This window comes from Ranitomeya variabilis, chromosome 6 (genome assembly GCF_051348905.1).
Source record: "Ranitomeya variabilis isolate aRanVar5 chromosome 6, aRanVar5.hap1, whole genome shotgun sequence".
Taxonomy (NCBI): Eukaryota; Metazoa; Chordata; class Amphibia; order Anura; family Dendrobatidae; genus Ranitomeya; species Ranitomeya variabilis.
Window position 1 is genome coordinate 55,466,305 of NC_135237.1, and position 24,815 is coordinate 55,491,119.

Consider the following 24,815-nt stretch of genomic DNA (forward strand, 5'->3'; position numbering starts at 1 on the left):
AATTCATTTATTTATGTAAATAAAAAAAACAATAAAAATACACATATTTGATATCGCTGCGTACATAACAACCTGCTCTATAAAACTATCCCACTAGTTAACCCCTTCAGTGAACACAGCAAAAAAAAAAAAAAAAAAAACGAGGCAAAAAACAATGCTGTATCATCATACCGCCGAACATAAAGTGCAATAAAATGTGATCAAAAAGACGGATATAAATAACCATGGTACCACTGAAAATGTCATCTTTTCCGCAAAAAAAAAGCTGCCATACAACATCAGCAGAAAAATAAAAAAGTTATAGCTCTCAGAATAAAGTGATGCAAAAACAATTATTTTGTATATAAAATTGTTTTTATTGTGTAAAAGCGCCAAAACATAAAAAAATGATATAAATGAGATATCGCTGTAATCGTACTAACCCGAAGAATAAAGCTGCTTTATCAATTTTACCACATGCGGAACGGTATAAACGCCCCCCCTAAAAAATTCAGGAATTGCTGGTTTTTGTTCATTCTGCCTCCCAAAAATCGGAATAAAAAGCGATCAACAAATGTGATGTGCCCGAAAATGGTACCAATAAAAACGTCAACTCGTCCTGCAAAAAACAAGACCTCACATGACTCTGTGGGCCAAAATATGGATAAATTATAGCTCTCAAAATGTGGTGATGCAAAAACAATTTTTTGCAATAAAAAGCGTCTTTGTGACGGCTGCCAATCATAAAAATCCGCCAAAAAAATGCTATAAAAGTAAATCAAACCCCACTTGATCACCCCCTTAGTTAGGGAAAAATAATAACATTTTAAAAAATGTATTTATTTCCATTTTCCCGCTAAAGTTAGGGTTGGGGCTAAAGTTAGGGTTGGGGCTAAAGTTAGGGTTGGGGCTAAAGTTAGGGTTGGGGCTAAAGTTAGGGTTGGGGCTAAAGTTAGGGTTGGGGCTAAAGTTAGGGTTGGGGCTAAAGTTAGGGTTGGGGCTAAAGTTAGGGTTGGGGCTAAAGTTAGGGTTGGGGCTAAAGTTAGGGTTGGGGCTAAAGTTAGGGTTGGGGCTAAAGTTAGGGTTGGGGCTAAAGTTAGGGTTGGGGCTAAAGTTAGGGTTGGGGCTAAAGTTAGGGTTGGGGCTAAAGTTAGGGTTGGGGCTAAAGTTAGGGTTGGGGCTAAAGTTAGGGTTGGGGCTAAAGTTAGGGTTGGGGCTAAAGTTAGGGTTGGGGCTAAAGTTAGGGTTGGGGCTAAAGTTAGGGTTGGGGCTAAAGTTAGGGTTGGGGCTAAAGTTAGGGTTGGGGCTAAAGTTAGGGTTGGGGCTAAAGTTAGGGTTGGGGCTAAAGTTAGGGTTGGGGCTAAAGTTAGGGTTGGGGCTAAAGTTAGGGTTGGGGCTAAAGTTAGGGTTAAAGCTAGGGTTTGGATTACATTTACGGTTGGGGTTACGGGTGTGGTTAGGGTTATGGTTGGGATTAGGGGTGTGTTTGGGTTAGGGTTTCAGTTAGAATTGGGGTTTCCACTGTTTAGGCACATCAGGGGCTCTCCAAACGCAACATGGCGTCCCATCTCAATTCCAGCCAATTCTGCGTTGAAAAAAGTAAAATAGTGCTCCTTCCCTTCCAAGCTCTCCCGTGCGCCCAAACAGGGGCTTACCCCAACATATGGAGTATTAGCGTACTCAGGACAAATTGGACAACAAGTTTTGGGGTCCAATTTCTCCTTTTATCCTTGGAAAAATAAAACAAATTGGACCTGAAGTAAAAATGTTGTGAAAAAAAGTTATATGTTCAATTTTTTTTAAACATTCCAAAAATTCCTGTGAAGCACCTGAAGGGTTAATAAACTTTTGAATGTGGTTTTGAGTACCTTGAGGGGTGCAGTTTTTAGAATGGTGTCACTTTTGGGCATTTTCTGTCATATAGACCCCTCAAAGTGACTTCAAGTGTGAGGTGGTCCCTAAAAAAAATGGTTTTGCAAATTTTGTTGTAAAAATGAGAAATCGCTGGTCAAATTTTAACCCTTATAACTTCCTAACAAAAAAAATTATGTTTCCAAAATTGTGCTAATGTAAGGCAGGCATGTGGGTAATGTTATTTATTAACTATTTTGTATGATATGACGCTCTAATTTAAGGGCATAAAAACTGAAAGTTTAAAAATTGCAAAATTTTCACCAAATTTCCGTTTTTTCACAAATAAACGCAAGTCAAATCGAAGAAATTTTACCACTATCATAAAGTACAATATGTCACGAGAAAACAATCTCAGAATCACCAGGATCCGTTGAAGCGTTTCAGAGTTATGACCTCATAAAGTGACAGTGGTCAGAATTGAAAAAATGGCCTGGCCAGGAAGTTGAAAACAGGCTTCGGGGTGAACAGGTTAAAACTTTGCGTTTTTGCCCATTATTTTGTGCTATAGGAGGTGTATCGTGTGCAGCGTGTAGCTCACTTTTACATTACTCGATAACAGGGTTAGATGGATCCCCAGAGCCGGGCAGCCATCGCTCACCAAGATTAGGCACATGAGCTTTTTTCTGGAGCACTTCACCACTGATGTTTGCATTGCCAAGTCACGAAAAAAGAAAAATAAGATTTCCAGAATCCATGAGTGCTATATGGAAAGGAAATTAAAGTAAAGAAAGTATTTACAATTCAGGATTGTAGAACACATATTTTGTCTCTGCAGCCTGTCTGAAAATCTTTCCCCGATCGGCTACGTGGAGAACTACAATGGCTTTGGGCACATTTTCCCATCATATATTTTTGACTGAAGAAACGAGCAGGAGAGGAGGGTTTTTTTTCCGCTCTTGCTAAGCCGCTGTTCCAGATACACTACTTACTGTAAGCTATGCATTTTAAATGCACACATATGCCTTCAAAAGAAAGTTGAGAAATGTCAAGCCTGACGGATAGTGATTACACAATATACACAGGTGCCAGTCTGATGGACCATTACGGTGTGCTGCAGGGCCGCTGCCTTTCTGGAAAGCCCTGACAATTAGGTGAGCTGCTGAGGAAGCAGGCTCACATATTCAGCGCAGCACTCCAACGAGACCATATTTTGACAGCCTTCTCTCTGCACTTCCACATTTCACTGCACATTTCAATCCACCGCAAACCTATAAGGCAACATTTACATTAATGGGAGGAGGGGAGCCAAAGAAAAGACCTGCAAACCGAGACAATATCAGACAAACTAAACTGTGGTGACAGACCTAGCATGTCCAAAAACACACCATGGGCTTATCAATACAGTTCAATACATGACTTTTCCACATTGGATTAATTTGGAAGGTCTTCTCTTGTTCTCTTTTTATTGCATCTAATCTTTGTCATGCAAAGAACTGATTGCCCATCCGATTGGGGCTTCGGTTGGTGGCTTAAATCATCTCACAGGGGCGGCAGCATGGCGATGTACAGCACGGCTGTTCTGCTCCTGAGACACATTGGTTAGTTACTACTTATCGTGCAGGATGCGGCAAGCATATAAGATGGGTACGGACACTGTCTGAACCTATACGGCTTGTCTCATATAGCATTTTAGTCTACGGCGAGTGGCTACGAGGGGCTTACGGCTGAAGCCATGGAAAACGAGGTTTGGCAATTTACGCTCACTGGGGTCATTGTCTTTAATGATGCAGATGTGTGCTCTGTCGGACACAATTTTCGCCTGTATGGGCCTTTCTGAGGTGGGCTTCAATACACAGTAGAAAGGCTAGAATCGACCCATCCAGTTAACCAAGTTGCCATACATTCCGTTGTTCTTTTTCAGGCAGTCGCATAGAACATTATTAGAACTGAGGTCAAGCTTGAGCACTTCTGCTCCATTCAAGACTGGGCCCTGCAGAGCATGGTTCCTGGGTTTCTGAGTCCAATTCATGGCATAGCTGGGGATCCCAGTGGTCAGGCACCCCCAAATCGTCAAGGTCTGCTCTATTCCTTTAAGAGGGAATAGCTAAGACTCTAAAGAAAGCCACAATGGTATTTTCTTCTACAGAGGATCGAAAGGTGTTTGGGTAAACGTATGGTGGCCCAATGGCAACCATTATAATCAATGAATAGCCAGTTAAACCAACCATATATTGTCGGCATGTTAAAACTACAGTACACGTAGCTTCTTATTCCCACAGAGATCACATTGTTACGCTCGGTAGGAATTATATCTGGCAAACAATCCAAAAAATTGTTTTTAAAACTGTACAAAAGGAGTCATCTGGGAAACATTGTCAGATATTTGTGAATCTCCTGGACACACCACAACAAGACGTCTTTGCAGAACAGTTTCCCATCAATGACATATAAAGTCGTGAGATGCCCAGAAGAGAAGAGGTATAAAATAGAAGAAAATTAGTGTCCTCCAATTTGCTGAAGGGCAGGATCACGATGCTCTAGTTAGTACATACAATGAGCTGTTCCATGTGTCACCCTTCTCCCAGCAACATCTGGACTCTATACTTTTTATTACCAGAATTTTACAGTCACTCTCAATAAAGAAAAAATTCTCTTAACCAACTGATCTAATGCAGTACAATAAGAGACTAAAATTGCACTCTCAGGTCCTCCAAGATGAAGCCGGTGCAAAAGGTTACCAAGTGAAAAGTCGCCATAACAGAGAAGACGCGATAAATGAATATTGCTTTCAAAATAAGTGCCGCCATAACACTGGAACAGGATTTCAGACAGGACACAACACTGCTGTCATTTACACACGTGAATGCCACACAAATAAAATGAATCTTAAATATATTTATTTGTAAAAAGAGAGACAAAAAAACAACAAGAGTTGAGCGAGTTGTTTGAATTTGTTCGCCAAATATGAATTTGCCATATTCGTGCCATTTTGAAACCCTATTCGTGCCGAATTTATGTTTGCGGATCAGTTTCGAATATATTTGGTAATTTCTACTCCCAATGACGTTCGGTGAATATTGCAAAACCAATATTCGCTGATGATCGTAATCAGAAACCGAATCTTGAAAAATGTGATTAATTCTACTACCAACTTAGAGGAGTTTCTGCTTTTAACAAGGATCCCTTAAAAGATATCCACTAATAGACAAAAAAGAAAAAGGAATACTTAGCATCCAAACCAGCGCCCTTTGAGAGACGTCAACATCCGCACCAACAAAATAGTGATGGCTGCAGCCAATCAGCGGTTTGGCATCCGGCTGACTGGCAGCAGTGGCCACTTCACATAATGTCACATGACTGCAAAAGCAACAGTGCTGACATTGCTGGAACGGCACAGATTCGGGAGGGTTTCATTGTTTGCTTTTAATCTGGGTTACTTTAGCACTAGAAGAAGGGTTGATTGATAACGGACAACCCCTTTAACAATATGGTGATCATGCATTGATCTCCACCTCATGGAACACTCCAGGGATCAGCTCTAAGCACTAGGTTTTCACCAGTTTTCTGGCATATGACTGCATGAAATGTTGCAACATAGCAGCCCGTTAGAATCCCTGATTAGAATGCATGCTAATGATCATGCTGAATTCATAGATTCTATCACCTTGTGTGTTGCAACTTGACAAATTGGACGAGATACAGTTCAAACATGGTCATGTAATTCACTTGTGTGCAAGGACCTTAAGGGTATGTGTCCACTTTCAGGATTACATCCGGATTAGCTGCAGATTGAACGCTGTGTACAACCGCAGCGTTCAACCAGCAGCGTCCAGATGTTACAGTGGAGGGGGTTTTATGAAATCCCATCTCCACCATGCGTGCGAACACACATCCGGCGGCCCTGCGTTTCCGGACATGCGGCGCGTCTTTTTAGAATGCAGCATGTCTGTTTACCTTGCGGCGACGCTACGTCGCCGCAAGGTAAATCACAGGGCCCTATGTAGAGGGTGCGGAGATTCCGGATGTGTGCAATGGACACATCCGGAATCACCGCGCGTACAGAAGGGGGCGGCACTTTGGGCGGAGCGAGTTAGCCGCTCCATCCAAAGCACCGTGATTACGGACCGTGGACACGCACCCTAACAGTCATTAGAGCAGAAAACTTCCTCGCTGTCACTTTGGCAAGGTCCCAACCAGACATTTTATTTTGATGATTTTTTATATGTTCTCCTCACATTTCCAGCAGATCTAGCTTTCTATTATAAATCGAAAACCCTGCTGGCAAGTTACCTGGTTTTATTGAAAACTGGTCATAATTTACACATTTAAGATACATAAATCAGTTTGCACAATCCCCAGAAGATGGAAATAATCTGATTGAATAAATAGAGTTGTGCAATGTGTCAGCACTTTGTAGATAAATCATAATAATAGCTGGTTATTTACTTACAAAGATCCCAATTTCCACATATAAAAGGTTGCAGGCTTGATAAGATTTCACAAGCTTGTATAAAGAAGGAACATGAGAGTCCTTGTGTCACTTTTGCATACAATCTCCAAATATCTAACATCCAATTAGATTTTTTTTCCCAATATATTTTCATTTTTAATCAATAATTGCTGTACATATTAGAGGGAACCTGTCAGGTCCCCCACACCCTCCAACCCAGCAGCATTCCTATATGTATTAACAAATTCTCTGCCTAACCAGACCTTTATAGTGTTAGTCACTTAAATCCAGGTTTTAAAAAAAAGTACCTATAACCTCAGTTTTTCTTTCTGGAGTAAGAAAGAAGAAAACATCCTTACAAACCAGAGCAAGGGGAAAAAATAATAAAATGCTAAATATTCACTTGACATTTAGAAATGTTGGAAATTGTTGTTCAAAAGTTGAGTTGTCCTTAAAGTACCATTTTCCGGAAAATTGCAGGCATTAAAGTAGTTTTTGTGTGCATCTTCCCAGAACAGGAACCTTTGTTCCCTGTATTAAAACGTGTTAAAATGGTACAGAGATTTATTGTTAAAACTAGACATTTCACTTCTAGGTCAAATTGCACTAAAGCTGTTCCTACATAAAGCAAATGTTGGATGACATAGCAGATTCCTTAGGTGTGATGGCAAAAATAAACTTGGAAGCAAAATCTTTGGGTTCTTTTCTCAAATGTACGTTTTCGGCCCTACTTTATTGTTAATGGTGCTCAATGTCTTGTCGATGGACCCTATCTTCAGTATTTTCAGACAACAAATGAACTGGTGGATTATCTCCAGTCAGGTGAACAGTCTTCTCTTTCCAATGGCTTTATCTGGGGAAAGTGAAGCATCTGGGGACAGGGAAGCATCTGGGGACAGGGAAGCCTCTGGGGAAAGGGAAGTGGATCGCCCCCCGTAGGGCAGTGGGGTACTCGGTACCGGGCCCTTCGGTTCTCAAGGGGTATGTCACGGTGGCTGACCCAGTCCGTGGCCCTAGGGACATCCGCTGTAAATGGGGGAAAGGTCTTTAAAGGGGAAATGTTCGTGACGCCACCTGTGGTATTCAGTTAGGGTGACCGACGCTTATTAGGGGTCCGCTGGGGTGATGTTATAGCAGATAGATGGTATAACTTCCCACAGGTGAAGTGTATCCCCAGGGCTTCCCAGTGTGTATCCTCAGGGCTTCCCAGTGTGTAGATGGTGGTTGGTGAGAGGCGCAGTGAAGAATGAGGACACAAGGTTGGAGTCTCTTTACCTTTTTACTGAAGGCTTCAGAATCCACAGTCCAGAGCATCAGACCACAGGGCAGGCAGAGTCCGGCTGGTCTGAAGGCAAATCCAGAGTCCCCTTATCCAGGTGGAAATCAGTAGCCTTCCTCTAGCGCCGAGTGTTGTAGTACCTTACTGCTGAGCTTCTCATAAGGTCCTCACAACTGTAGTAGATGTTCTAGATGTTGTGTCTCTCTCTGTCCCCCGGATGGAGAGGACAAACCCGTATGACTGGTGGCCTGAGGCTTTTTACAGGGACTCTAGCACGCCCCAGCCCCCACAAATTGCCACCGTGCCTCCTGGGTATAGGGTCGGGCAGGTAACGTGAAATTAGCTGTCCTGCTGGTCTCTGGAGCAAGGCATAAAGGACTATTGCTCCCTCGGTGTTCTGGCTACCGGGATCCTGCGCCTCAGAAGGAGGCAGCCTGTGCAGGGCAGAACTCCTTCTGGTTTCCTCTCCTTTTGCTATGACTTCTCACGCTTTACAATACAGTTCTCCTTCAGTGTCTCTTTCTGGAAGCTGCCACACATTGGGCAGGCGCAGCTCCATGGCCTTCTGTCTAGGTCTCTGACAGGATCCCACCCCTGTCAGGGACCCACTACCTGAGCAGAGCTCAGATAGCAACTGTCCTGAGCCAAGCTCAGTCAGCTTACCTAATTGTGAAGAGTGCTTTAATAGGAGCATAGCTCCCCCTGGTTGACTGGAGTATGAAGTGTGTTGTATGTTTGTGATTACCTGGTGAGGAGATCTCATTTATTGCCTTCAAACGTAACATCACTCCCCCCTAGATGAGAATGATATTACTGCAACGGCCAGGACCCTGGGGCGCTGCAGAAACATCTGGGGAAAGTGAAGCATCTGGGGAAACGGAAGGAAAAGAGGCTAAAAGATTCTTTGACCTACAAATGTCACATATCTATGGCCAACTAGACACCATAAAAGAGGAACATAAGGAAGCTATTGAGCCCAATCGTGGCTTGGCTCATCCTCTCTTTTACTTGGCAAGAAGAATGTGTATGGTGCTACTTTGTCCCTTTTCACAGGGGGGGAAAATTACTGGGCTTGGCAAAGTGGCTCGTTAGTGCCACGTCTTCCCAGGTATGTGCCTAACTAAGGTCATGGTAAGGGGAGTGGAGGCGTGAACAATACAAAAGGTTCACAAACTTCACATCAAAATCATCCTGTACTTACATCCATCATTTCAATTAACCAAAAAAATAACCCCCAACTTCATAAAGTAGAAATAAACACAGGTGCAAAAAAGTAATTATTTACACCTAAAAACAAAAAAAGTTCCAGCTTAGATTTTACATTTCGTAGCATCTTTTAATATAGTATTGGTTTTCATAATAACTGAAAGAAAAAAAAAGTTGGTGACCGTCTGTGGGGTCTGTAAAAACAATTTCATAACCTCCGGTATTGGGCGCTTGAGAAAGGAAATATTTAGATGAAAAGAAAAAAAAGAAACATTTGCTTTCCGGTATAAAAATATTATGGTCTTATGGGGAACTTTATAAATACACCAAAAAAAAAGTGTCCTGCTGTTCAACTCCCCTGTAGTTGATGGTAAGCGTTCCAGATGGCTGCCGCAGAAAGATGACACCGCTATATTCTCTGGTGGTGACCCGCAGGTCGTCAAGTGTCTCACTTTTTTTTTTTTTTTCTGGACCTGACGGAAAGGAGAGGCTAAAATGCTGAGAAATAAAATTTTATAGTAATTCATTTCACTGTTTCACTGTAGAATGAAAAAAAAAATAAGAAGGTTGTGAAAGACATTCCAGCCCTGTGGATTTTTTTCTCAAGAAGTCTCTACCTGTATAAAGTACATTAGAACAGATACTGCAATTAAAAACCTAGATACAGCAGAAATGTCTGTAATTTGAGTGACATTTCATGGTTTACAAAGGGCATTTCACATATATTATTTGTTTTATACAGATCCTAAATATAGTCATTTTACAAGAAGATCACTATTTATCTTTGAAAACTTTATTAACTGTCATTTATGGTTTTGATCGCATTTTTACAGGCACTATCTGATTTAGAGATGGGAGTCCAAGTTCAAGACATTCATTTATAAATCAGAGTGGCTAAAAGCTATAAAGAGGGTCTCTGCCCTATATCTCTACATGGATAGTCCATAGTTGTCAATGGGCATCATTTAATGTTTAGTTTTCCCTTTGGTGGTGATGCAGTTGTGTCGATTATAGTTATTATAGGGTTATAGTTGTTTAGGTCACTTTGGACGGACTTACACAATTAATGTGTAGAATAGATGTGGATGCCAGTCAAATCATTGTATGAGCCAATCTGACTTCTTTTGGTGGCAATAAATTAAGAATACACAAAAAAAAAGGTTTTGAGCACCCTGCATGGTTGTCGCCTAGTAGCACCCCCTTTAGAAAGCACCATAGCTTGTAAACGCTTTTTGTAGGCAGCCAAGAGTCATCTTTCGATTCTTATTTGAGGGATTTTCATACATTTTTCCTTGGAAAATTCTTTCAGTTCTGTGAGGTTCCTGGATCGTCTTGCATGCACTGCTATTTTGAGGTCTAGCCACAGATTTTCAATGATGTTCAGATCAGGGTACTGTGAGGGCCATTGTAAAACCTTCAGCACCTGCAGCTTGCGCCTTTTGAGGAAGTCTGGTATGGATTTTGATGGGTGTTTAGGCTCATTATCCATTTGTAGAAGCCATCCTCTTTTCATCTTCAGCTTTTTTTTTTCTTTTTTTTTTTACAGATGTGTTATGCTTGAATCAAGAATTTATTGAAATTTCATTCAATACATTCTTCCCTCTAGGTTTGAAATGTTCCCTGTACTATTGGCTGCATCACCACCCCAAAGCATGATTGATCCCCCATGCTTAATGGCTGGCGAGATGTTCTTTTCCTGAAATTCTATGCTCTTTTTTTCTCCACACATATCTTTGATCATTGTGGCCAGAGAGTTCTATTTTAACCTCATCGGTCCACAGGACTTGTTTTCAAAATGCATCAGGCTTGTTTAGATGTTCTTTTGCATACTTCTGTTCTGAAGCTGAATTTTATGGTGAGGGCGCAGGAGAGGTTTTCTTCTAAGGACTCTCCCATGAAGGCAATATTTGTGCAGGTGTCTCTGATCAGTACAACAATGTAGTACAACTGCAGAGTATGCAAACTTTTTCTGACGGTCTTTTTCAGTAAAGCAGGGGTTCTAATTTGCCTCACTAGCAATCCGACAAGTAGCTCACTGAAATTTAGCTTGGTCTTCCAGACCTTATCTTGACCTCCACTGTCAATTGCCATTTCTTAATTACACTTCGAACTGTGGAAAAGGCAACTTGAAAATGCTTTGCTATCTTCTTATAGCCTTCTACTGCTTTGTGGGCCTCCACCATTTTCATTTTCAGAGTGCTAGGCAGCTGCTTAGAAGAACCCATGGCTGCTGTTTTTTGGCACAAGGTTAGAGAAGGATGGGTTTTTATAAAGCTGGGAAATTTGCATCACCTGGGCTTTCCTATCAATGATGGTTAACAAGCCATAACCCTAACAGGCTACCGTAATTAAAGTCTGAAACCTCGGTTAAAGTCATCTGGGTACACAAATCTCCAAGGGTCCCCAACACCGTATATACTTGCATATAAACTGAGATTTTCAGCACAATTTTTTGTGCTGAAAATGCCCCTACACCCCCCCCACACACCTTATATTTGTACTATATACATTGTACCAGATAATGGAGGGCGAGGGTGAACAGCAGAGCAGCGAGTCACAGAGGCAGTAGCCGGCTGCTGCGGCTAACTCCTGTGCGTGTTGCTAAAGAGAAAAGGATATTCACTGTACTGGCACACCTGACCGCCCGGCTGCAGGAAATCGGCGGCTGAGGCTGACATTGTGCGTGCTATTAAAGAGCAATGAATACTTGCTGCTCTCCATGCACTGAGTCCCGGCATGGAGGACAGTGAGTATTCCGGCAGCTGTGCTCTGCATGTAAGCAGCGCATAACGTCCTTGCCATGCACTGTTTACAAGCATAAAGCAGCTGTGGGTACCGGAACAAGACGCTGCAAGGGAGCGAAGTGAAGGTAAGTAGGATGCTTTTTTTTAATGTTTTTTGATGGGGGGCATGTATACAAGCATAGGGATAAGGAGTAGTGATGAGCGAGTGTACTTGTTGCTCGGGTGATCTCCGAGTATTTGTTAGTGCTCGGAGATTTAGTTTTCATCAACTCAGCTGAATGATTTACAGCTGCTACCCAGCCTGAGCACATGTGGGGGTTGCCTGGTTGCTAGGGAATTCCCAAATGTAAACAAACTGTCTAGTAGCCGCAAATCATCCAGCTGCTGGGAGGAAATTAAATCTCCGAGCAGTCATAAATACTCGGAGACCACCCGAGCGCGCTTGGGAAAACCCGAGTAACGAGTATACTCGCTCATCACCAATGCTCGGAGATCACCCGAGCGTGCTCGGGAAAACCAGAGCAACGAGTATACTCGCTCATTACTAATAAGGAGCCATGCATACCAGGATAGGAATGAGGAACCATACATAGAAGGTTGGGTATAAGGATCCACGCATACAAGGATGTGGATAAGGATCCATGCATAGAAGGATGGGGATAAGGAACCATACATACATAGGGATAAGGATCCATACATACAAGGATGGGGATAAGGAGCCATGCATACAAGGATAGGGGTGAGGATCCATACATACAAGGATGGGGATGAGGAGCCATGCAGACCAGGGTAGGGATGAGGAACCATAAATACATGGATGGGGATAAGGATCCATGCATACAAGGATGGGGATAAGGAGACATGCATACAAGGATGGGGAAAAGGGGCCATGCAGACAAGATGGGGAGGAGGAACCATACATACAAGGATGGGGATAAGGAGCTATGCATGCAAAGATGGGGATGGGGATGAGGAGCTATGCATACAAGGATGGGGATGAGGAGCCATGCATACAAGGATGGGGATGAGGAGCTATGAAAACAAGGATGGGGATGAGGAGCCATGAAGACAAGATAGAGATGAGGAGACATGCAGACAAGGATAGAGGTGAGGAACCATACATACAAGGATGGGGATAAGGAGCCATGCATACAAGGAAGGGGATGAGGAGCCATGCAGACCAGGATAGGGATGAGGGGACAATGCACACCTGGATTATAGTTGAGTCAATAAGGTTTCCCAGTTTTCTGTAGTAAAATTAGGGGCCTCGGCTTATAATCGAGTATATACGGTGTTTGTAAAAAACACACACACACATATATATATATATATATATATATATATATATATATATATATATATATATATCCGTACACACATAAAAAAAATAAAAACACAAATATAGGTCTCTACATACACAAAGGAAAAAACAGGTGCGGCATCAACAAAGAAGTACATGGGTGCAGGACTTCCCAGGCAAAGACCAATCTTCCAGATAAACGAAAAAGGGAAAGCAGTACTCCAAAAATTTACCGTAAGTACAAGTGGTGATATTTAATTGTCCTGTGTGGCAACATTCCGGTCCATATGGGGACCTTTCTCAAGCCATATACACAACTATATACTCATACGTTTTGTCCATTTTTCTCATCTTCTGCTGAATGGTATAAACAGTATATACCTGTGCATACACACGAACACATATGCACACACATTACTTATTTATAAACACACATACACTAACGGGTATATACTTCGATAGATGGATATGAATATATATTATGTTTGTGCATATATGCATGTGTAAAACTAAAGACATATTTAGGAGAAAAAAAAAGGGAATAGCAAAGATTAAAATGTAAACAAAAGACAAAGCATAAGGAAAATATTGCCAAGATTCAAGGATTACAGAAAAAAACCCATTTAGTCAACCCTCTGCTAAGACTAAATCTTCTTATAAGCATTGCCCACACACCAGGTTTTGGCAGGCAGCACGTTTGTTGTGGCCAATAAAAAAAAAAAAAATAGCTTGTTATAGGGAAACCTCCTCATTTCTAGTAGTAAAAAAGATCCGATAACAACAAAAAAGTGTAAAAAACAGTAAAATCTAAAAGCCACAAATATGATGCAGATGCAATAATAAGGTTAATTCCTTCCCTGCTGTCACTAAATCCACATTAGCAGTCTCTTTTCAGCCTGACACAAATTAATGATTTTAATTCTAGACACTTGTCACAGTGCTCACTAGCCTTTCTTCTAATTAAAATGGATGAAGCTCCGTGATCAAGGAACAGCACCGCTCATTTTTTTCCCCAGCGCGGCCTGTTACATTTCTATTCATTAGAGAGCAGCTCCTAGCACCCATGGAGCAGGACAGAGCGAGGAAACGCGCAGTGCCAGCTGACATATGGGGAAAGCCGACTTTCCCCAGGGGTGTTGTACAATTGAAGCCCCTGGGAATGTTCAGTGCTAGATCATTTTAATTACTGCTTCGTACAAATGGATTCATTACACCACACTGTGATTAGGAATTGGCCTCTTCTCTTCCAGTGCCAGAGGCCAGGAAGACATTTCACAGCAATATGTAACACACCCCTTTAATAACTACGTCTCACATTATTCCTGAATGGCAATAACAATAGACTGTCACTGCGCGACTGCAATGAGACAACCTGTAGAAAGGGCTAATGGTTAAGTGCTATTTTGCTGTATGGCTGGGAGCGGTGCTGAGCATGTACATGTCTGGATCTGGGGACCTCTTATCCCCTCTTTGTTATGCAACCTCTGTCTGTAGATATAAAAGATTACAAGCTACCTTGCTCAACACTAATGGGCTTTCTAAAATTCTTCCTTTTTTGCCTTTTTAGCACTCGTACGAGAAAAACCGACGTGTGAACGATGCCTTAATCAAAGAGTAAACCTACAGCGAGGACAACCAGGACATTACATTCTAGAGTCCCGGACTGATGATGAAGGTCAAAAAATGAGCAAATAAAGTTCACCGCTTCTACCTTCACTGTAGTTGTAGACAAGCTTTTAGTCCATCTGTTCATATCCAAAATATGAAAGATGAGACTCCTAGAAACCTTACCACTATCCCTAGAAACATACGTGTCATCCGAGTTCAATAATGCCTCCGAGATACAAGGTCAGCCAAGCAAGCGGCTTTCACTGATGGAAAACCTCGAGACAATGTTTTAATGAAATCAGCTCACTAATGGAGACAGACAACACTTCATAGGCGAATGTGAAAATTGTCACGGATTTTGTGTAGAATTATCCTGGTAAGAAACGCAGAAATAATAATGTGAGTGCAATAAAGGAAGAAGACTTTCCTATAACATCACAAATGGAACAGAGTTTACATAGTTTGTTTTCTAGCGGAACTCTACCCAACAACTTTGTAGATACTTTCCTTTAAGTTTTTCAAAAGCTAATACTTTACACAACTGTTTATTGGTGTTTCCGGTGGGAGAAATCAAAAAGGAAAAATCTAAGAACAGAAAAGTGGAGGGCCAACTGACATCATCGACAGTCAAGATATTCAAGAGTTCACGTTCAACTTTCCCAACATTTTGTTAACGCTCCAGTTCCTCATGATAAAGTCGATACAAAATCAGAACATGAGGCAATTCCCATCACAATAAGTGGTTGGCCTCCCGGAAACACACAGTATATGCACATACTGAAAGAGATTGTGAAATATTTTTCATATCTCAGGATACGTTGAGCCAAGAAGAAAAACAAGGAAGGACATATCTGTTGGTTGGACATCTTAAAAAGAATTTCAAGAATATGATTTGTTTCTAAAGGAAAAAAAAGCTTTAAAAAATAATCTGCTCCTTTCCTCACTCTTCTGGAAGGTCTCCGTTTACATCCCTATGTAATCTCTGCAGCAAATCATTGCGATTGGCTGCAGCAGTCATGTGGGTAGACAACATGTAAGCAGCTGTGGGGATGAAAATGGAAATTGACAGGATCCAGGAGCATCAAGTGATACCCATGTGATTAGTTTGTTTTTCTTTTAAATCATTCCCTGCCTTTACAAAAAAAAAAAATATCTACACAGGACAATCGCTTTAAGAAACGAACTTGTGACTATGCTGCCTGAAAACTCAACCGTGTGATGGTCACAAAGATTTTTGGTGATTATCAAGAGGAAGACAATAATTCTTTTTTTCCAAGGGAAATACGGAGATCACAACTGTATGACTCTATGACCAACTGTTACTTGAGAACATCCAAGAGGTCATCACAAGCTCAGGACCCCTTTTTGTTAGCGGGAGCAATGAGCCGCTAACAGATCACCATATAAAATCTTAAAAATGGAGACCCCCTTTAAGAACGATGTTCCTTCTGAGATTAGTGCCTGGATCTCTCTCGGTTTCTCACTCAGTTGAGAGCCTCGCTGGCTTTAAATAATAGATATGGATACAGGAAAAAGCCCTTTTATTCGATCAATGGTATCCAGCACCATCATTAATATGTGTGCCCTGCCTTCAATCAATACAAGCTGATATTAAAGGCGTGTAGGCAGAACCAACTTGTAAGCGTATCATTATTATTAGAAGGATGAGGGTGGGGTGTGGTGTTTTCTCTATAAAATTTGTAGACCTAATTGATTTTCATTTTAATGGACCACTTGCTTTTTCTCAAGCCCCCACAGGATTTTTGTTTGATGCTGCTTGCACACTGTAAATTCATTATTGCCAACCAATTTCCCAGAAGTATTACATCATTAAAGGAATAAGGCTTGGCGGAGAAGGAAAATATGCATTAAATGGACAATCCTAAATGAACTTCGTAATAGCGGGAACAAAGTTATCCATGGACAATAGATGGGGGGGTTTCTATTCACGGCGTAAATGAAGCTGTCTACGAGCGGGAACAAAGAAAGGCTCTTTTCTCCGCAATTAAAATCAAATTAAATATAACTTTACTCTGGCAACTGTACATAACGGACATTGCACAAGGCTTGTTCGGCATACTGAGCTGGAATACCAGCGGGATTATTAACGCTTCCTGATTTCAATGCGCTTCAGCCTCACTTGGCAAGGATGGTGTTAACACAAAGATAGTTTACATGGGGCTGCTTCACTGGATGGACTTATTTATGGCAGCAATGCTGGAGGTTTGCAATCAGGACACTAATCTACTTAGATCCCACCTGAAAGACTAGAATAGAGAAATGCACTGTGAAAAGCAAGAGTCTTCTATAAACCAGCATGGGTCACGTTGCGAAACTCTCCTGACTTTCAAAGAATGACTAAGCAGTCAAACCTTCTCCACTCGCCATTCTTTTTTTCCCGCTTTTCTGCCTTTTAATTTTATCTCTATTGCAGTAATTTTCTTGCATCTGAATAAGGCACTGTTTACACCAGTCGACCTGCCCGTTTGCTGATCGACAGTCGTTTAATAACTCAGCCCAACTGAAGATCAGTAATTGGTTGCCTAGTGGGCAAAGGCCGACATTGTTCTCGGCAGCACAAACTGAAAGACCGTCTCACCCAACGAATTAGCGTTTTTGTTGATTGTTGGGTGATCGCCAGCCTGTTCAGACTGCAGGATTATCTTGATATCTTGAATTTTGCAGTGTAAATGCCTAATAAATCTTAAGGCCTCTATACCCATCAGATTAAAGCTGATAGAACCTGCAAATTTCCAGGAGGACCAGCAAGTTAACCATCTAATGAATATGGTGGCCTACCTCTCGTTGGGGCCAAGCTTCTTAAGGAAACAATAATATCAAGAATTGCAATTTTATGTGCCTGACCTCTCCCTCAACATTATCTATATTCTGGGGGAAAACAATCAGGCATTTTGACTTACAGCCCAACTTTTCTGTTTCTTCATGAGATAAGCAGCCACCATTGGTAGGCCCCCCATAGACATTAGATGGTCAACAGGCTTTGTTAAAATTAACACTTTGGAACCATTTTTCGCCGTTCTTAATGAAAACATATGCACACTCAGATGACCTGAGCACAATAATGAGGGAGATTGAGAGAGTCATCAGTTTGGCCGACTGCTCCAAGTTGTATAAGCATCTTTACACCAGTATCTGTGGGTGATCATCCTTCAGCCAACAGCTATCTCAGCTGCATGTTCATGAGTTCTCTATGAAGAAAGCTGATCTGCATGCAAGAAAAGTTTGGGGAGATTAAATTCAATCCTCCCAATTCTCATGGGACCCCAGAAATCGGAGGGTTTGGATGACTTTGACGTGTATAGGTGACACTAGACAGTCACTGGCTCGATATCCAAGTTGTTTAGGAACTTAACCTCTGCATCTATAAGTTTTTAACTCTCATCATCAAGCAAGACGTGTTAAAACGACCGCTCTTTGTGAATTTTTTTTTGCACTATTTTATTTTACTGAATTACATAGCGCCATTATATTCCACAGCGCTTTACAGACATCATCTCTGTCGCCATAGGGGCTCGCAATCTACATTCCTTATCAGTTAGTTTTTGGAGTGTCAGAAGAAAACCACGCAAAAAAAAAGGAGAACATACAAGCTCCTTGCAGATGTTGTCCATGGTGGGACTTGAACCAAGGACCCCAGTGCTGCAAAGCAACTGAGCCACCGTGATGACCTTTAGTTTGTACTGTCGCATGTAAATTCTCATGTTATACTTTTCTTTTTTTAAAATGTATTAAAAACTGACTAAATTCAACTTATAATTGTGGCCTACAAATACAACAAAGGATTCATGAGAACGTCTCATCATTGCATTCATCAATTGCTACATAAGCAAGTAGTGTAATCCTATTATATGGGATCATACGTGGAAATCCATCTGAGGCGGGAGCGTCATGTCACAACACTCCGAGGGCCAGTTCTAATTCTGTAAAATGATCATAAAAGAGGAGCTGAAGCTTCAATGTTCCCAAATAAGGCTTTGCTCAGCTGACGGTGTGTCCGCAGACTCTACAGACTTTCCTCTGATGACCTGCCATTTTCTTTGTACAATATAAAAATTCCTCATGCTTGGCTGGATTAATAATCAGAGCTGCATATGAAAGGAGTTTGTACATTTCCTCCAAAACTGTAGAAATGATTTCCGCTTTATTAGTTCTCTACGTTAAGCCGCTCTGCCATCTCCTCCAGTCTGGTGCTTTACTCTAAAAACCCCCATACACGAGACTAGTGGTGGCTGAAATCACCGATATCGGCGGGTTTGGGCAACGGTCTAACGTGTGCGGGGCGCCGGCTGACTGATGCTGATCGCGCATGTCCAATTTTGGACTGCCGATGTCATTGTTCTTCAGGATATAAGCTGTGGGCCGACTGGCCGTCTGCACTTTTCTCATGGAGAACACAGGAGCGCTCAGCCAAGAGAGTGATCCCTTGTTTCGGAGAGTTGGCTGAAATGGCCATCGGCCGAAGCATTGCTCAGCTGACAGCCATCCGATATGTATGGCTTTAATGACACCCCATTTTTTTCTGCTTCCATTCAGTGTTGTCATAGGGACATGGTGTGGATCCAAATCACCATCCACATCAATGTCCACATGCAGAAAGTAAGTTGGCCCTCCATTCACCTCATCTTTGTCATGTAAAGGTCATCCTATTAGGGTGAATGAAGAAATAAAGTTTGCTCTTCTGCAAAGAACAATCACCTTTTTGATGAATGATAAATTGACAATCAATGCGCTTGTTCAATTATCGAAAGCTGGTACTGTATTATACATGACATGTGTCATCTACTAGTGTTTAACGAGTACATTAAATATAACCAGCAAAAGTAAAAATACGATTCGCGCAAATGATTTGTAAAGTGTTAGTACCATTTCTTTACATGCGATAATTCCAGCAATGTGAGGACATGAATATTGCACCATGCACAGGCTCAGAATTTACACCGTGACACAATGATATCACGTCTCATGCAGCCATCATATACTGTAATTCCACAGAATTAGTGTGATCCACGCAAAAACATGGTGGGGCTCTACACTCCCATCTGCTGCTCACAAGCGATACTGCAGCCTACCGCACCGTCACCGCTACGATTTCTGATACTAACCATACAGGCACTGAACATTACTTATGTGCCATGCACTGCACAAACCAGACGTGCAAATGGGACTAAACACACAGAGGGTTAAAATGCACAAATGAGGAGGAGGTGGAAACGAGTCTGAAGCAAATAAGGTGATATTTTAAAAGTCTTGCATGGTGATTCTATAAAGGTTATGTCAATAGCTTGCAGTGTGACAAGGCGGGCATGCTGCCTGGTTAGAGAAGATGCTAATTAAGCAGCGGTTGAAGTCTACCTCTCCTGTTCTTGCTTCATTCGCATCCTGTCATCCTCTGAAGGGTGGGCTTCTTGCATTTTCATTTTCCATGATCCCCTGTGTTCAATCTTGTCATCTTTTCGATGTTTGCCAAACCTGTCAAGAAGAAGCGGAATTCTAACACTGGTCTGCGGAATGAGAAAGTGACTGCGGAGCAAGTTCTCTGCTAACTATGCGCTGCTGCTCCATTACCATTCCTATCGCTTGGCGTTTTCTGCGGGGATCATCCCAACCACAGGGCAATCAGCAGACTCCATAGATATGTCACTGGGTTGCACTCTAGATAAAATGGGTTTTATGCTCGTTATTGGGCCATAACCCAAGATTTGCACATTTTATAGACACTAAAATGCCACGAGATGTCAAAAATACATAAGCTGCTAGGCTACAAAGACACAGGTGATAAGCAAAATTTCGTGAAACAATGGTCCACTTTCTGCTGAGATACCTGCACAGGCAATATACTTCTGTAAGACGTTTCTTTGCAATTGAATGACAGTTTGCAGCCTCCTCTCAGATTAAAACTGAACTGTCACCAGATTTCACCAGACTGCATACATTTTAAAATAGATCTTTTAGACCTGATTAGACTGGTGTATTTACTTTGAAAATCCATGACAAAATAGTGGTGTAATCGTTTATGAAAGTATAAACCTAATCTTCACCCACCTAGCCTAATTAGCAGCTAATCAGTGTCCTTCCTCCCTGCTGCTGATCTTACACTGCTCAGTGCAAGCTGTCAAAATAGCGATAAACAATTAGCACTGACAGCAGAGTACTGGTGCTGCACATGGGGACTGTACTTTTGCTGATGGTTCTGGAAAGCAAACCTGTAATGATGCCCTGGACTATTGCCAAATTTACATGCACACACAGAAATGTAGGTTATAGGCATGTTAGAGAACTGCTTATAATGCAATTCCTAAACATACAAAAGGAGAATCTACACTTACAAAGCCTTTATGTCACCGTCCTACAATGGAATCAGCTGAACACTATAAAGAAAAGGTGGAATTGTACCATACTCATCACAAAGGAAATTGGAAAATCAAGTAGAATCAGTAGATTATCTAGTGTCTAAACAAGATTTTCCTACAAATTGAAGATTTTTTTAAAGTTATTTTATGCTCCATTTCATCATCTTTATGAAACAAAACTTCTGAAATCTTGTAGTTATTTTACAGAGGCGGCAATATCTCCTAACAGGCAGACACTTCCTGTTAGTAAATATCATGGAAGGACTACAATGACAAGCAATCCCTGCACAGAGATCAAACAGGATCCACCACTCACAATAGACAATGGGCACTACTCTCTCCCCTCTCTGCACAGAAACCTCTGCATAGACTACAGAGCAGGCTCATATCACCGTCCATAGAATTCAATGAACATCTCCAGACCATTTACATTTATGGCTCACGTGTTGTAAAGCATTATCGGACGCTGGTAACAGTAGATGAGACAAGATAGCAATCAATGTACACAAAATGTAGGAAAAAAAATACAAAGCAGAATAGAAAAATATTTTTTTTTCCACAATTGTTTGTTAGAACAAAAACAATATAGGCAATACATTCTCATTAATGTTGCCATGTTTATTTAGGTAATACAGCACAAGTGGAATTAAAACGTAACTTTTACTAATAATATTGGATAAAAGTCAAAACAATATCACCCAAAGTGTTATAAAAATATGGGGTGAGGTCACACCAAGAGACCGATAACACCCCTAATAGGATTCAATAAGCAACGCCTGTAGAGGCTCTAGCGAATTAAGAGATCAAAGTATGGTACAGACTATAACTAGCTCAGTCATATACTCATGAGTGGCAGAATATAACTCCATACAGTTGATCACATGTAGACAGTCATCACTTAATAATAAAGCATAACACCTACAAAGTGGTGTTACTAATAGTCATTAAGGTGAAAAAAAGGAACAGTCTCACCAATTCCAATATGAATGAGCAGGAGCACCGGAAGACTTCTGGTCATGGAGTAATCCGGGACTTGACCATAGGGAGAGTGCAGGGTATGTTGTGACAGGGGTAGCTGTGGACTGCCCTTGTAAGGGCAGGAGTCTTTTGGGGATAGCTTACCGGTAGCCCCATAGGGAATGACAGGGTATTGTCGTTTCCCTTTACCAAGTCCCGGATTACTCCATGACCAGAAGTCTTCCGGTGCTCCTGCTCATTCATATTGGAATTGGTGAGACTGTTTTTTTTTCACCTTAATGACTATTAGTAACACCACTTTGTAGGTGTTATGCTTTATTATTAAGTGATGACTGTCTACATGTGATCAACTGTATGGAGTTATATTCTGCCACTCATGAGTATATGACTGAGCTAGTTATAGTCTGTACCATACTTTGATCTCTTAATTCGCTAGAGCCTCTACAGGCGTTGCTTATTGAATCCTATTAGGGGTGTTATCGGTCTCTTGGTGTGACCTCACCCCATATTTTTATAACACTTTGGGTGATATTGTTTTGACTTTTATCCAATATTATTAGTAAAAGTTACGTTTTAATTCCACTTGTGCTGTATTACCTAATATTATTTAGTGGATCCCTCTGTCAGATTGACAAATCAAATACAGATTTTGCTATCATTGTTACATGTTTATTTAGGATACAAAAAATTCTACTCAAAACTTTATTTTTTCCGAAACCTGGTCGTCAACTAATTTGGTCGCCATTATACCGTCGACGAGAATGCTCACAAAGCTCCTATTGAGTTACATATTGTAACTATGACTGTGTAGATTGTCTAAGGGGTAAAAATTTTCCTTAAGGAGACCGGCAAACTGGAATATAGAGACAAAGCAATGGACCACGAAACCCCTCAAGGCTCCTCGTCTATGGGCAAGAACACCAGACATGGCTGTCTGCAATTAGAGATTCTGGCTTGGCTTTACCAAGTCATGAGGAAAGGCTTATTGAAGGGTCGATGTTGAGTTATTGAATTGATACTTCCAACAGGTGACACCAGAGGCCCTACTCTCTTCTTATGAGAAGAGGCTATTTGCATACAAAGGATGTGAAATTAACTTATTAGATGTAACATTGTGGAAAAGTGGTTAATAATTAGAGATGGGCGAACCTGGACACAGACTTCTCCTGGAAGTCCGTTTTAGCATTTGGAGTTGCGGGAGAACAGAGAGAGAAAGGAGAGAGACAGAGAGAGACCCCATACCCTTACTAGGACCATTTTATAGCACCAACCTTCAAGTCCCCATTGACTTCTATGGGGTTCGGGTTTAAGTTCGAGTACCCAAACCAAACTTTGGAAAAAAGTTTGGCTGAACCTGAACATCCACAGGTCCACTCATCCCTATTAATAATCTTTTTGGAACCAAAAAACACAAAGAAACATCTTGACACTAGATCATTGGTCATTATATATAGATAGAGAGAAACCAGATCCAGCAATGAACAAAGTAAAAAAAAGATATAGAAAACACTGCATACATTACAGCGGCCATCTACTGCACAGTGCCTGTGCCGATGCGCTCAGAGACTACTACAAGGCGGCATAGTTTATGGCATAAAACAGGTTAAAGACTCGCTCTTTACAAATGTGCTGAATTTCAAGCACAACAAAACCAAATAAAATCCCAATTTAATCTGTTAAATGGGCTAAACTTGCTGCGTTACTGATGAGATCATTGTAGCTTGCCAAATTACCTACGGATTTCATTAGGATAGCGAGCTATTGAAGAAACATCCATTAGTTGATTAATGAAGAAAAACAAAAACTGATTAAGACATAAAAAGTCCCATAGTGTTAAATTGGTTATGAATGGAAAAAATAGAAGGGAAAAAAAAGAAAAGGGCGAGTAATTTATTAGCTGGCTTGTGTATTTTATTATAATTTCACAGCTGCTGTTTTAATAACCATAAAACAGAATAAAAACATGTGGACAAGAGTTGAGCGGCCAGGAACGCTCCCTCACATCGTAGAGGAACGTGTCATGGCCGGGGGCTCCGGCACAGAAGGGGTTACTCATCCGTCATTCATGGCGGTGTAATTCAATAAAATGTCCCTGATGCAATTACATGAAATATGGATAGCACTAGACCCGAGAGTAAATTTGTATCTGCGTCTGACATCCCCTCCCCGAATTTCATCCATCTCCCCTCTATCCCTTGCCAGAGTGCAACTATCTCTTATTATCTTAAAAGGGACACTAACCTCAATTTTCCTCTCTCCGTATTTGTGTACTACCCATACAAGTCCTGGAAATGCTTATTCTATCATTTAATCTTCCTGGAGAGTGAAAGTGACTTTATTTATTAGACATGGAGTCTGGGGAAATCTTGTAATACCCAACCCTCCGTCTGAAGATACTTGTACATAGGCAGTCACATGTATGGAAGAGTCGATGTAACAACCAGGGCTGCCAACTGTCCAGAAATTCCTAGACAGTCCATAAAAACAAGGGCAATATTTTCCCTCGTGTATAAATAAAATTAATACAGCTGTGATTTTTTTTTTTTTTAAATTGGGAAAGCTGAAAGGGAATCCATCAGTAGGATCAACCCTCCTACTCCTATATGGGCATGTAGGTCATAGGAAGCTGAATAACATGATAGCTTGATATCTGTGATCGGATGTCTCATTCTCGAGAAATCCATCTTTTTCTTAATCTGTAAATGAGCTGTTAAGATCTATGGGCCAGACATAGATCTCCCTGAGAATCTGCCTCCAGAGATTACTATAAATGAAAGGGAGAGTTACCACTGTGAGCCATGTAATGACTAACAGTCTACTCTCCTGATCTACATGTCTCACACTGGTTCAACCAAAAGAAGAAGGGAAGTGAGTACACCCAAATGATAAAATATAGAAATCTTTATTGTACAATTGATAAAATCAGTAAAATATTAATAGGGGAAGGGGAAAAATTCTAGGGTAGAGCGACGCCATGCCAAGACACAAATATCCAATACAGGAAAATCCAAGTAACAGCAAAAAATCTCAAAACAGCGTCACCATA

General features: G+C 41.2%; 1 protein-coding gene across 25 annotated transcripts in view; it reads right to left on the bottom strand.

Annotated features, from left to right (window-relative positions):
* The window catches only part of PARD3 (par-3 family cell polarity regulator), a 637,712-nt gene that overhangs the window by 155,567 nt on the left and 457,330 nt on the right, over positions 1-24,815 (bottom strand). For 20 of the 25 annotated variants that reach the window (XM_077268525.1, XM_077268526.1, XM_077268518.1 and 17 more), the window contains one exon: positions 19,794-19,910. The exons of the other annotated variants lie outside the window; for them this stretch is intronic. In XM_077268525.1, coding sequence (XP_077124640.1) covers positions 19,794-19,910 — 117 coding nt within the window. The remainder of the gene's footprint in view (positions 1-19,793; positions 19,911-24,815) is intronic. 25 annotated transcript variants of the gene reach the window in all.